This window comes from Peromyscus leucopus, chromosome 13, assembly GCF_004664715.2.
Source record: "Peromyscus leucopus breed LL Stock chromosome 13, UCI_PerLeu_2.1, whole genome shotgun sequence".
Lineage (NCBI taxonomy): Eukaryota > Metazoa > Chordata > Mammalia > Rodentia > Cricetidae > Peromyscus > Peromyscus leucopus.
In genome coordinates, this window is record NC_051074.1 from 55179029 (window position 1) to 55194409 (window position 15381).

A 15381-nucleotide genomic window follows, 5' to 3' on the forward strand; every position below is an offset into this window, starting at 1 on the left:
CTGTGTGGAAAGCCATAGGCTATGTTGAAGTAGAATGTGCATAGGGCGGCTTCAGGTGTCTATTATAAAGGCCCTCTGCTCTCACTTTGCTCATAACCCACAACAGAGACATGTCGGGTATGCTTTGTAAATGCAAAGCCACTTTCATATCAGCCCCAAGAAAGCAGTTCATTTTCAGTGTTAGAAATATCAGTACACATATCTCCCAGGTTATTTTTACCCATGCTGCTTTACAGTAGCATGGCTAATCTAATGTCACGTGCATCCTGGACTGAAGAAGTTGATCGAGCTCTTCCCCATTTGCCAAAAAGATACGGGGATCTGAAGACTCCAGCTGTGGTTTGTCCTGGACTGAGTAGGGAACAGAAAGGATGATGAATTGTAAAATCACACATAAGTTTAGAAAGCAGGAGGAAGAGATGTGCACTGTCAGGTCGGAAGGTGGGAAAGATTTTGATCAGTATTTATCCCATTCTGCCATTCTGCCTCATCTAGCTGAAGATGCTATAGACAGGCCGTGGGAATATCAATAGTTTGGTGGTAGACCTCTTGTCTGGTATGCAAAGCTCCGAGTTGGATCCCCAGTATCACAAGGAGATAAAAGGTGGTAACTGATTAGAAGACAGACCCCGTGTCTGTGATGTTAGACTGCTTAAAATGACCTCAGAGTGAGGCTTGGGGCGCACATCCTAAAATACTGGTTTTCACAGAGTAGAAGTTGCATGCACTGGACCTGTGTTAACCCCTCACAGCTTTGTGCATCACTAGCTGAGTTTGGAATTTCTAAAATACTGGTTGATACCGCCAGTAGTGGGATGATCTTACACTACATGGCCAGGGCACTTCTTCAGGATCTTGTGATTCAGCCTCAAAGCATAAGAATATGATTGTTTGGATTTAGAAGATGCTCGTGTTGGAAATGGGGTAATCCCATGCACCATGTCCTCTGCTGTACACTGTTTCCCAAATGTACCAGTGTTTTCCAGTTCTCATGATGGTGTGTAACAAGTTACCTATAAAACTGCTAAGTGTACATTATGCAGAGAGTTAGTATGAATAATGGTGCCACAAACTCAATGAAGTTATTCTGGTATTTCAAAGTTCCATTAGCCAGGAATTGTCAATTTTTTGCTACCTAACTCTTGGCTTAGTTCATGATTGAAATCTATTCTGTGTTTGGTAGCAGCAGAGATGCTTATTTATAATCACCTGGGGAAGAGAGGCTGAGGCAGGTGCCCAGCCTCCTGCTTTTTGAAGGAGTTTTGGTCTCTGGTGATAGAGCCAGGAGAGAACACCTCTTTCCTGGCTCCCCCGCAGAGCGCCCCCCCCCCAGCCTGGTGTAGCACCAGAGTAGCTGGAGCAGGGTCCAGAGAAAGGCCAGAGAGTGAGGGAGACGGGGAATGTCTGGGATCAGAGAGATGTGTGCTGCAGCCTCACCTAGACCAGGAGAGAAAGGACATCTCGGAAGTCCTTGGCCACTTGCTCCCTAGACTAGCTTGTGAGAAGGAGCCTGAGGACTCTCCTGTGCCTTCGCAGAGGACAACATTCATAACGAGAGAAAGCCTGCCAGCCTGCTTGCCATGCCAGTTCACACCCGGGGGGCTGTGGCAGGCAGCTTTTATTAGGTAGCCTTCCTGTTAGAGTTTCTATTATTATGACATTTCAGTTTGGCATTTCAGAATTTCATCCCTGTCCCTTCATGTGTTAAAATTTCTATGACTCAGATATCCCACATCAGAACTACGTGAGGCACGAAGAAGGGAGGAGAAAAAAAGTGCCGGAGATAGAAGCTAGTCACTTTCCTCAAGGTCCCACTGTCTAGGAAGAGCAAGTGGGTCCCGGTCCAGAGAGGGAGCTAGCGCAGCCTAGTACCGCACAGCTTTATTTGGTTACAGAGCAGGCCTTCCTGAGGTGGATTCTCCAGGGCAGCGGGCAAGGCAGCCTGTCTTTCAGACCCTGGTGTGCTGGTGGGCTTCTGCCTTCTCCCTGCTGCGTGCTGCGAGCAGACTCCGTGTAGCGCTGCTCTCCCCACCCTCTTCCTTTGGAGATCAGCTGGGGGAGGCTAGCCATCTGCCGTGTAGAAAAGGCCAAAGAGGTTTCTGTGGATTGAATGAGAGGCTCCTTCCTCCACGTCTGCGTACGTAGTGATGGAAAAAGAAAGCGATTCTGGTGTTTTCCGCGCGGGTCTGTCTGCTGGAGGTTAGGTCTGCTTAGGTCTCCCGGGAAGTACCTCACTTTGATTCGCTGTCATCCTCTTTATCTCTCCCACTGCATAGAAATGCTATTAGAAGTTCGAAGATTTCCTGATCTCTTCCATGTCTGGGGATGGCTTTTTTTTTTTTTTTTTTTCTGAGACAGATGAGACTTAAAGGCACGACCTCAGACCTCATGCAGGTCATTAGAGTCACTTGAGTGGCCATGCTCATTTGCTGTCACACAGCGTTTCCAGAAGTCGAATCTATGTGGACATATGTAATGCCACAGTCGCTTCAGGTATGAGTGGGCGTCTGCCAGGAGTTTTGGCCCACACAGCCCATACCATCAGGAGGTGTCTCTCCGTAGGACATTCAGATCAAGGTGTGCGATTAAAATGTAAAAGCCCCCGTGCTGCCACAGGCCAGGCTCCCTGGCCTTTTTTCTCACCCCAGGGACAAACAACTCTGGGGCTAGAGGGGAGGAAGAGCAGGAATGCGAGCGCTCAGAAAGCTTTAGCTCTAATTCATTTTTGGTTGAAACACAGGAGAAGTGTTAGGTTCGGTTTCCCCTGCTCGAAAATAGCACTGTCAAGTTTTTCATTTGGTGAATTTTCACACAAGTGATAATCACACGTTTCTATAAATTATATTAATTTAACTTATTTCCCTAAACGTTGTTCTGCAGTGTGTAGCACGGATGTTCTCAGATTCTTGGCTGTGTAAGCTTGTTGCAGTTGGAAGAGGAACAGACATCTGAAAAGCATTATCTGGATTGAGGGTGCTGGAGCATCTGATGTCACCTTGTGCTCTGCTCAGCAGCCCCAGCCCTCCGTCCCTCCCTCTGCGTTTAATCCTCACGTCCTCCTTCCTCCATCTTTGACAGCACTCTAGGGTTGGCTTTTGTTCTAGAAAGCATTGGCCTTATGAACGTATACTTAAGGGACAGTGAGCTCAGGCCATCCTGGCTATTATCAAAGAATTTAGTCCGCAGAGGAGTCAAAGCTTTAAGTTGAAAAGACAAAGAAAACTGGTATGGGCTGTGATGTGTCCCTTCTTGCCTTAAAAAAAAAAAAAAGGATATTCATGCCTATGAAAACTAACTGATTTTCCTCTTCTTTTCAGAGTATGATTTCATCCATTGTAAATAGCACATACTATGCCAATGTGTCAGCAACCAAGTGCCAGGAGTTCGGGAGATGGTATAAAAAGTATAAGAAGATTAAAGGTAATCTCAGTTTTTTGTTTTTAAAGCCTATTTGTAGGTTCTCAGAGTTGTTAGTTCTTTGACATAGATGTTTAATTGTAGCTATTTATACTATATGCATATATATGTGTGTATATACATACATACACACACATGCACATACACACACACAGACACATATATATATTTGTATTTATGAAGGTAAGATCCTTAACATTTCTGTCATAAAATTTAACCCTTAAAAGTAAGATAGTATTAGCTGGTGGTGGTGGCGGCGGCGGCGCATGCTGGTAGGATTTGCTGAAGGAGGTGGAGGCAGGAGGATCACGAGTTCGAGGCCAGCCTGGGCTACACATTACAAAAAAAATATTAAAAAAAAAAAGTAAGATAGTATTAGGACTATAAGAGAAATTCTTAGCATGATTGATCAGCTTTGTGGTTTTCACCAGTGATCCCTGTAAAGGCCAAAATCCATTAGGATGGAACTTTAGGAGTTTTATTCCAAGTTACATAACACTTATGATTTGACTCTGAATTAACAAATGGAATGACTGCCAAAGCAACAAGAAAGCTTTGGTTAGAAATTGGGTTTCAGTGTGTTCATTTAGAGACAAACCTCGGAGAAGTGTAAAGCAAGATTTCTATGGTCTGGCCTATTTTGACTCATATCCGGGTCTTTAATTTGCTAAGTTTGTAAACTTGGTCAAATTATTTAATCTCAGCAAGATTCAATGTCTTCATCTAAAGATTAGAGATGAAAGTATCTAGATCCTTTAGTACTTGTGAGGACTAAATAAGATAACATTGATAAATTAATTCTGAATAACTAATTGCTATGATACAATAACGAGAACAACAATAATAATTAATAGTAGTGGTAGGACTAGAAGTAATATCAGAAATTGATAAGAAATTATATGTAGCCTTGAAAACACAACTCTTTTACATAATAAATACCATGCTATCCAGACCACCTAGCCTTTTAAATATCAGTGTTACTTTACCATTGCAAGCATGTTAAGGTAGAAATCCTTTGATTCTTTCCCACGGAAGTACATGCCACTAGTCTTTGAGATTTGGGGTCATTTCTGCGATGGTGATGTTTGAGGGCCATCCCAGCCTTGGTTTGCAGGGCTGGGCCACTGGAGGTGTTCACTGATACAGTCTCGCTGTCAGCTCAGGGCCCCCAGTCGAGGGCCACCTGATGGTCTGGTGGGTGGCTGGACGTGAAAGATGAACTGAGTTTTGTCACCTGCAGCCTTCCTCAGGGAGACAGGGTGTGCTGTGTATCGAAGCAATACTTCTGGCTGTTGAGTGTCGGAGAGCTTGTTTACAAGATCGCCCTTGAGCAAACAAGCTTTCGGATGCATCAGCCACACAATTCAGATCGAGAAAAAGGGAGAGCATTTCATGGTAAATACATGATTTAAAGGGAAGCAAACATGTTGAGCTATCCAGAGGTCAAGTGTACTGCATACTGAATTGAGATCATTTTCTTTTCAACATAAGCGCAAATTCTCTGAGTCCTTTAGATTCTGTTTTGGGTATTTGTCTTTAAATATTAATACTTCTGTGTCGGAGAAGCTGACAACTCCTCATCCCAAGGTGTCATTGTGTGGTTCAGAAGGGTTTCTTTCCTGTAAGTGTCGCCTCCAAGTTTTTCTTTTAAAACTGGATTGTTAAAGTGCTTGAACATATCGTCTTTGACTAAAAATCAAAAGAATCACTCAGCTTCAAGGTCGTTTGTTAGATCACATTTACCTGCTGTTATAAGTGAAAGAAAGAGAGTGTGTTCTTTTATGTGTTAGACTGTAATTCCAGCGTCTGAAAGCCTGGGAACTCTTCAATCCAATGATTTCACAGTCACCACTTCTCTCTCTCTCTCTCTCTCTCTCTCTCTCTCTCTCTCTCTCTCTCTGTCTGTGTGTGTGTATGCATAAACACTCATGTTATCTCCTCTTTTAGACATTCAATTCTTTAAGCTCTGTTTTTTTTTTTTCCAAGATAGTAAATGCACAGTTAAATCTTTAAGTGCCATAAAAGCAGTCTTAGGCCTTGATTTCATTCAGTAGGTCAAGGATCCACACCTGAAGAGACTGTGAGACACTGTGTACACATGTTGTTCAAAATGCTAGTCATTGCTTTTGAAAAGTGTGGGTCTCTGTGTGTGTGTGTAGGAGGAGAAAAGGGAAGGTTAAGGTATGTGTGAAGTAAATATAAGCTGCCATAAAACAGTTCAAGTGGTGTTGATTCATCAGCCCAGGGAGTGGGAAGAAAACAATGAGCACATGACAGGTATGATGGTTACAGAAAACACATGCTGGAGAAGTGCATTTCTTATTAACTTTCTACCCTCAGGAAGCAGGAAGTGTTGGGCCTACATCTTCTCATGCTAAGAATGGATGTGCAGGGACTTCCTGTCTTGATCCATTTCTCAAGGAAGACTCATAGTTTGGTTTCTAAGGTCTTCTTGTGACCATCCCTTTTCAAAATGAACAGAAGTAATGATGTGCAAATCTGGAACTCAGTAGTAGCCAGAGCAGACTGGTACCTTCGGCTTCCTCCTAAGAAGGCCGAAGTCTGAGAGGTCTGTTCCTCCCTGCCGTCCGCTTCCCATTCTCACCGAGTTACCAGTGTGCATATACCATGGCTTATGCTAGCTACAGAAGGAAGTCTGCAGCTAGCTTACTGATGTCCTAAACAAAATGCAGGCTACATAGTTAAATATGTTTCCTATTATCTGCTAATGTCTGTTTTAATAAAACAGTGGGAACTAAATGGTTGCTTCTTAATCAAAACCATGATTTCCTAAACATAAGCTATGTGATTCTGTTACAAATTGCCACATCTAGATCTCCTAGGTCAATTCTTTTTTTCTATTCTCATAGAAATAAATAAACAGAAAAATAATTATATACTCTAAAGATCAAAGTAAAATAGGACTCAAACCTAGCAAAAATAAGAGTCTACTGGAAGGATTTAAAAAAAAAAGATCAGATTGCAAATTCTATAGTTAATGCTTAAATAAATATGAGAAAAATGAACAATCAATAATTTGATATCATTAAAAACAGATGTAAAAACTATACACAAATGGAATTGTCTAAATTTTGAAGTAAACATTTTAATGTCCATTTTTTGAATTTGTTGTTGTTATATCTAAACTATTTACACTTACTCTTTAAAAAGTCCTAAATTGGTTTGGCTTAGGATGTTGACTTTATTTTCCCCAGTGATCACAGTAGACCTTGCTCTGTTTACCTTTTTCCTTTAATTTCAAAGACAATCAAGGTTGGCAGAGACATATTTGAGTTAACATTACCATTCCTTCAGGAGAGAGGGAGAAACAGTTTGTGTACTCTGGTTTCAAGGTCCTACCATGAACCTTGTCCCAGGATTTTCTGCTCCTGAGGAACACAGGGTGGCGGGTGGCATGTTAGGTTGCTCTGCACCTCTTTTGAGAACTTGCCGTTCGGCTCACCCTGTCCGTTGCATCTGGGCTAGATTTGCCAGAGCGCTCAACTCCTCTGTGGAAGGAACACATTGTACTTTTACCCAAAAGGAAAGAGAACAGCCATTCAGTGTCTAGTTTTTTTTTCTTTATTAGCAATGGGCAGAAGTAACCCATAGCTACCAGACACATTCATGCTGCCGTATAATCATTGTCAAGGTTTGGAGCTTTATTCCATGGATATTACCCCATAGTTGTTTTGTAAAATAATGATCCTTTAATTTAACTGTTATTTTTGTAAGAACTCCAGATATGAACTTACTCCATAATTGTCAGGAAACCGAGTGCAATTGTGTTTGCAGCACCACCGCCAATTCCATTCTCTTACAGTTTTGGTTGTTAGTCTAGCCTTTAATGGTGAGCCATCTCGCCAGCCCACCCGTTCCATTCTCATGCATTCACAGGATTCACAGGAACAACGAGGAAATGATGATAAAGGCATTCACATCAGTTTTGATTGGATCCTTGATGGATAAATTCAAATAACTATATCTAAAATATTTTTACTAAAAGCAAAATGCATTATCTTTCCTGGGATTCATCTCAAAGTATTTAATATGTCTCAAGAATTGAAGGGTCATTCAAAGTTCATACAAATACTGGTGGCTATTACAAAATTATTTATGTCATAGAATAATACCACCAGAATGAATAGACCTAACCAAACCGTGTATTTTGGTTAGGGCTAAAAATCATCCCCATCACTTTCCTCTTCTTAATCATTGCTCAAAACACTCTGATTGCTAGTTTTCTTAATTTTATTTGTTTATTTGAGCCTATTTTGAAAAATATTGCAAAGCTGGGAGAAAAGAGGAGTTTTAAAACCAGTGTTAACTTCCTTGAGTCTGGTTTATTCTAGTAATCAGTATTTTATCTGACCCTGTCTAATCTACTCTTGCAAGATCAAACGTCCAGGCCAGCAAGCAGATAGTAAACAAAGCTCATGAAGGGTTTCAGTAAACACAAAGATTAGATGTTGAATGAAAATTAAACTCCTTGAACCAGTCCTCTGTACTAAAGTGGTTAAGTGGGTTGTGATTAAAAGAAATAAGTAATTATGATCATTATAGCTGAAATGATATAATGTTACCACATTTAAAGCACCTCTTGTCCCCCCAAATGATTGTGTCATTTACAGAGTGGTGCCTCAGAGCTGAATGGAGAATCAGTGTCTCCTGACCTGCCTCTTTCAGGCAGCCCTTGCTTCGCCACGGTGGTGTCGGTGGCCAGGACAATGCCTTTAATCAACTCTCCGTCCTCTTTCCTCTGTTGCTGCTTAGCTCTGATGAGGTGAAAGCAGTTTACTTTTGTCTACCTGATTCTTCTGAGTTAGGAAAGGAATTGGCTTTCACCTCCGGGTCTAAGTGAAGGTGGCTTACAAGGGAGCCAATATTATGCCTTTTGAAAGTAATGCCAACTTCAAGTCCCTTGAATTTTATATAAATACTGGTTTCATGAGAATAGATATAGCACTTCCACAACGAACCATTTCCAGCGTGCTGGTTTGGGGGCTTTGGGAAGAAGAGCCTTGTGCGTTTTCGCTGTGGCTGTCACTTCTGTGTATTTCTTAGTCACCCAGCAGTCCAATTAGAAGTGTATTGGTGGTGTCAGCCAGCAGAGAATGGATGCTTGACCCACATGAGTTAATTCCTTCCTTGGATCTCCTGAGGCTCATTTTAGCTATGCTCGTAGCTGCTTATTTTTTGGCTTGGATGTATTTATTCATAAGTGTTTAAAGAACTATAAATAATTGTTCTTAATAACATAATTGATAGAGTAAAAGAAACTTATCTGCTATTTAAATCAGTTTAAAGTGTATTTTTTTTTTAAAGAAAAGATAGGTTTCCGTTTCTTTAGCTATCAATTTTCTATCTATCCATTATCTTTCCATCCATCATCCATCTATGCTGAATAGTTACAATCTGAAAGAAGCCTAAGTTCCCAGTTTCTAAAGGACTATAACACATACAAAGCAGTTAATAGTGTGGCATATAGTCTATTGTTTGAAAGTAAGTTTGAGCATCTCTTTTTACAAACCTGGAAGAATTCTAATGGTGGGAACATGAAGGGAGCATTACATAGGCCTTCCATGCCCAAAGGAAAGACTTTTTAAAAGAAACAAAGAATTGCAGTCAAAACTAGATAAACAATGTGCTTAAGCAAATATTTAGTGAACACGTACTATGTTGATAAGAATTAGGTAAGTGTATAGAAATGTCGGTGAGCCATTCAAGATGAGGGGCAGTGACCTAACATCAGAGCTAGAGAATAACTAGTGGAGACACTTTTTGAACTAGGTAGCTCAAGTGGAACCAAGGGAACATTCTTCTGGTTCTTCTTCTTGCTCTTCTTCTTTTCTTTCTTTAGTAATATTTTAATTTTTTAATTATAAAAATAGAATTACATTTCCCCCTTCCCTTTCCTTTCTCCAACTCCCCCATCCCCGGCCATGAACCCATTCTTATTCTTTCTCAAATGCATGGCTTCTTTTTCTTTTCCTTTTTTTTTTTATTTTATATGCACACACATATGCACTCACATGCATACACCACCCATGCTCAGTCTATATAATGTCACTTGTATGTATATGGTTTCAGAACTGACCATTGGTCGTTGATGATCAACCTTGGGGCTCTTCCCTAGAGAATACTACTTCTTCTGTTCTCAGCATTCTTCTCTCTTAACTGCCTGTAGTTCTTCATCTAGAGTCGGGGCACCAGGAGCGTCCCCCTTCCACATCAGTTTGTCTGTTGATGTTGTCTGTGTTCAGCTGCTGTTAAGGCAGCCATGATGGGAAGACTTCATGGGGAACAGCTTCCCTGACATTTTCAGTAGACACAATTTTACATCAGATTTCTCATTCCACCGGTTCTTACAATCTTTCCCGGCCTCTTTCTTGATGTTCCTTGAGCCTTGGGTGCAGGAGTTGTGTTGTTAGATGTATCAGTTGGAGCTACACCACATGGTACCTTGTTCTCTGGTCAGTTCTTGGTTTTCTACAGTGGTATCTGTCTGTTGCAAAGTTTCTTTGATGAGGTCTGAGAGCTACACTGTCTGTGGGTACCAGGATAAATGTGATAGGAATTATGCTGGTTTAGTAAAGTAGCAGGTATAGCTTCTCCATCTATGACTTCACTAACCCCAGGTAGCTGGCCAGGTTTCCAGTCCCAGACATCATTTCCTGCTTGTTGAGCAGACCTTAAGTCCAATTAGAGAGCTAGCTGTTGGTTACGACCAAGATATGCATGACAGTGATTTACCTGGAAGGTTAATGTGCATCCTGGTCATTGTTGTGGTCCATAGGCATCACAGCTGGGTAGGACTATTGTTTGCTTCCCTACCTCAGAAGCCTGCATGGCACCTTGTGGAACCTTCCTGGTCATTGTTGTGGTTCATTGGTAGGACTCTTGGTTGCTTCCCTGCCTCGGAAGCTTGCGTGGCACCTTGTGGTACCATGAAAGCCTAGTTCTCAGAGAAAGGCTTTCAGGTCAAATCCAGCTCAGGTACTTCGGGTTTTCTGTCCGAAGTGCGTGGTGTCTTCAGCAATAGGGGCTTACCTTCAGCCTCTTGGCAACCAAGGGGAACAGGAGTTGCCTACAAAGTTCCGGGACACTCTTGAATTCAAAGGAGTGTTCTTTAAAGAACAGTTGTGAAAAAGAGACCTGGAGTCTATGGGAGGAAAAAAGCCAGGAGTTATGAATAGACGAGACTTAGGGGGATGAATGGCAGGAGTGGCCAGTGGAAGGCAGCATTGACCCAAGGGAGTTACTTTGCAGCAGCGTGAGACTAGGAAGGAAGGCCTGTACCTAAGAAGGAAGAGAGGGGCAAAGAAGCCAAGGTGGCAAATTTGAGTCAAGGGGGCACTTTAAAGCACGATGGATACCTAGAAGAAGGAGGGCCGGCCAGTGAGAGGGAGGACCTGATGCTCACATGACAGTTTCCCTTGAGAGATGTGTGGGCATATGCTTTGGAGCCTGGGGGGAAACGCCAGCAGGTGCCTGGGGTGGTGGGAAAGGGGGCTAGTGACGGAGGGAGCTGAGAATGAGATGCTCTGGCAGTGTGGTGGGTGGGGATCATGCCTGTGAGTCCGTAGCTACGGTGGAGTGAGGACACCGGCAATAGATGCTGGGGAGCTCCTGTGTGGTGAACAATGACAGAGTGGTGGAGAGTTGGACTGACTGGAGAAGGGTTAACAGTGAACCAGGCCTCATTCAGGTCCGCGGTCTCTCTTGCAGTGCCGTTTGAGACTTTTCCTAGTTCCAAATTCCATTTGTCCTGCCCCGAACAAAATCAGAATTAAATACAGCCTTGGCAGTGCAGAGCCACTATCTAGAAAGGGTACACGCGGGGGTTTTGTATCCAGACAAGGGAATGTTCAGGTCCTTTGAGGCCTGGTGTGGTTGTATCAGAAAACAGCATGTGAAAATCAGACCGCATTGGTTTCTTGATCTGTTCCACGGGATTGCTGCCTGGTTTCCCTCAGGTGCTGGAAGCTCTTACCTCCAGGTGCTGTGTGAGATCTCAGCACTGAAGGCAGATTGCCTCATGACAATAGTTCTTCAGTTGCTACTACTGTCTCTGCTGATGTTGACCTTCAAGCCTGTTGGAAGAACTTGAGTTTTTCTGAACCCCTAAAGGAACTCCCACGAGTCTAGAGCAGTGGTTCTCAACCTTCCTAATGCTTAAACACAGTTCCTCATTTTGTTGTGACCCCCGACCATAAAATTATCTCATTGCTACTTCATAACTGTAATGAATCATAATGTAAATGTCTGATCTGCAGGATATCTTGTGTGAACCTTAAAGGCATCGTGAGCCATAGGTTGAGAACAGCTGATCTAGAGTTATCTGGAGTGTAGGTCCAGACTGAGGCTGATCCTTCTGGGGCAAAAAAGGTCTTTGAGAAAACATTGAAGGCAAAGAAGGAGGAGGTCATGGGCACATATCCATTTTGTGCTCTCCTTAGTTAGCGAATATAAGACATTGTACCTTAGAAGGTCCTCATGTTAATAGGTAGAACTGAATGTACAATAACTTGCCTGAATTGATGCACTTCGTTTTGTTTGGGCAGATTATATTGTAGCCTGCCTTATTTCTCACCTTAACCTCTCAGTTGAATAAAAAAAAAAAAGATGAAAATTTTGGTCATTTAATTCATATAGCTATTATCCTTAGGAGGCTAATACTCTATTAAAATAATCCATTCCTTTCCTATTAATTAGTTATTGAACTAAAGAGTTAGTAATAGTCAATTCTACTGAAAAGAATAATTATAACTTTATTAACTATAAATTGGGAAATGTTCACACAAAGAAAAATACCACTTTAAATTTTTTTTTTCCAGCCAGTTTACTATTTTTCCTAAAAGTAATGGCCTATAACATTTATGGTTCATATAGTCGGGGAGACTGGTCTTTTGAAAAGAGTGGATCAGGAATGATTGTTTCCTTGATTAACTTTTCTCAATAGATTGAATTAAAGAATTAACATTCATAGAGTGTTAAATGAAAGAGGCAGACTGTCTAAATAATAATGTTAAGTTTCTGCATGTGGGTTTTTTTTTTGTATCATGTGCTGAATTTATTTTAAAATTGTAGCCCAGATTAAAATAAAGAGCAAAAATGTAGGCATCCGTAGATATAAGCAGTTTCATCTACACTTATAGGACATTTGAAATGATCGATGTTATGAAGCTGCTTGGAGCCGGGACAATTGTGTCACCAGGGAGAAAGTGGGACCGTGAGGCAGTAACGTGGACAGTGCTCACTTTTTCCATGGAGCTTAATGGGTCCTGTGAGCTTTCACTGCCAAAGAAACAGAGGCATCCATATTCCAGTGCTTCATAGTAGATGTGCGTGTTCTATAGAGCTTAATGTGGCGGGGAAAGGAAGTTGATAATAAGGGGAAAATCCACCCAAGAAAAGCCGCGTCCGGTGTCATCGCAGTGCTGGCTGGTACCCCTGGCTTACGGCCGATTTTACTGGGAGTTAACAAGTTGGCTCTGAATGTCTCGCTTTAGGCAGAGACTTTGCAGGCAAATTCCCAATTCAGAGACAAATTCTCTGCAACAAATTTAGAGGGAAAAAAAAAATCTGTAGGCTTGGTAGTCCCAAGAGACTTAGCTCCCCACCCCCACCCACCTTTGCCCTTGGGGGCTTTCAGACCCCTAAATATTTTCTTTAATTATGTTTAGCGAACTCCTTTTCTCTGGCTGTTTGTTTCCATGGTGTGGGATTTGTAGTTGATAGATGGAGGCCTCTTTGTGTTTGTCTGTGTTGAGTTAACTGAAACTGGCTTCCCAATAATAAATTGACTTTTATTTATAGTTATTGACCAAGAGATACTAAATCAGAAATGCTTCCTTGATGGGCATATTCAGTATTGGCCCATGGGATGCTGTTTTATTCTGTTATGCTTACATTTTTAAAAGAACTAACTACAGCAAAGGATTTCAGGGGGACAGTAGAGTTGTTAATGTGTATCCCAGCTCAGAGAGAGGAGCCAAAATAAATACTGGATTCAGCCACATGGAATTGCCATTTTTGGGGGGACCAAAATTGTTGCCTGATTGCCCACTTCATGAAGTTCAGCCTTATGTGAATTCACTGTGATTGCCTGGGGCCTCAGGGTGTTTGTTACCATGTCATGTGTGTGCAGCACACTTAACTTATTGTTGGCTGTTTCAACTAAACACTTTCTATATGCAAAATTTACCAATGGTCCTTGCTTCTTCTCTCCCTGGGTCACTCAACATTCCTCATTGGTCAGGTGGGATTCCAAGCTGATGACATTTACGTTGGGACAAAGCTCTTCAGGCTGCCAGAAAATCAAAGAAGGGGGTTATAACCATGTATTTTGCTTTTAATGAGTAGATGGATTACTAATGAACTGGCAAGGGAGACACTGAAAGGAGCCTCTGGTATTAAATAGAAAGACACTTTCAGTCATAGGCAGAGGTTCTAAGTCCTAAGTATGCACCAAGTGGTTAATTTATCAGAAGCAAAAATAAATACAGTCGGAGTTTTTTCTTAAGTTAAAATTATTTGGTATTGTGTTTTTAAGGACTGGCATAATTCTTTTTTTTTTTTTTTTTTTTAAAGAAATTCTTCTTTTTTAAAGAATTTTTTGTCCATTTTTCATACCAACCACAGATCCCCCTCTCATCACTCACCCCCCAGCCTTCCCCTGGCCAACCTACCTCCCATCCCCTCCTCCAAAAGGGTAGGGGCTCCCATGGGGAGTCAGCAGAGCCTGGTACATTCAGTTGAGGCAGGACCAAGCCCCTCCCCGCTACATCAAGAATGAGCAAGGTGTCCCACCATAGGGAATGAGCTCCAGAAAGGGGACTGGCATAATTCTTGGTATATAATAATTGATTAATAAATATTTTCATCTGAACTGAAACGAACAAGAAAACATGAATAATTATTCATTAGTGATCAGCTAATTCAACTATTGGTTTCACCATTTTTTATTATTATTTTTTTAAATTGACCAACTTTTCAGTCTGTGTCACTGCGAAAGGCTTTGCACAGCACATTGTAGAAACACATCAGGCAGGACCCCCACTACTCACATAACTCACCTAACCACCAGGTCACGTGTGCAAATGCTTGTCACAAGCATTGTGAGCACACTTGTGTATACTGCCAAAAGCAGGATTTGCAGAAGGAAGTTGATTCATCCTGATCCTAACCCTAAAATTAGTAATGCGTAAGTGCCAACTTGGGATGTGTAGCTTCAGCAGCGACCACAGGTACCAGGAGCCCGGAAACACCCCTTTTCAATTTCACTCACCTTTTGACTTTTGGGTTTCCTGAGCTTAGGCTTCCTCAGTAAGTCAGGCCTGTTCACATCTGGGTTATACAGCTGTGGGGATTAAACAACGATAGGGTTTAAGATCTGGATTATGCCTCAGCTATGATGTAGATGGCAGGGCTTGCTGGTACCTGAGAAACACACTTTTCGAGAATTGCATTGGTTTTCCAGGCAGGGAAATTTCTGTGCCTAATACATCTTGTTTTTAAATGAAATCTGTTGAGGGACCAGCAAGATGGCTCAGTGGTTAAGGGCGCCTGTTGCCAAGCCTGATGATCTGAGATTAGTCTCCGGGATCCACAAAAGAGAAGGAGAAAACTGACTCCTACAAATTGTCCTCGGACCCCAACATGCTGTATCTAATAATTAAAAAAAGAAATCCATCAAAACCACTTGTGAAACATTCAGGCAATAAGTGTCTCCCTTCAAGCTAAGCAGAGAAGATGGAGGGAAAAAATCCAGCGCAATAACAAAACCTAGTTCTTATTGTCTACATGATGTGTTTCTTCTATTATGCTAGAGCCAATAGCTCTAATTATTTGGAATATTCCTAAATATATTCTGTATCTGAATAGCTATTTGACCTTAAGTTTTCTGACTTCTGATTTTAACAAGATCATTCATTATCCATACTATTGCTCCTGGGGTTTGGG

General features: G+C 41.7%; 1 protein-coding gene across 5 annotated transcripts in view; it reads left to right on the top strand.

Moving 5' to 3' along the window:
* The window catches only part of Satb2 (SATB homeobox 2), a 177679-nt gene that overhangs the window by 85948 nt on the left and 76350 nt on the right, over positions 1-15381 (top strand). For all 5 annotated transcript variants that reach the window (XM_028886126.2, XM_028886141.2, XM_028886110.2 and 2 more), the window contains one exon: positions 3318-3420. In XM_028886126.2, coding sequence (XP_028741959.1) covers positions 3318-3420 — 103 coding nt within the window. The remainder of the gene's footprint in view (positions 1-3317; positions 3421-15381) is intronic.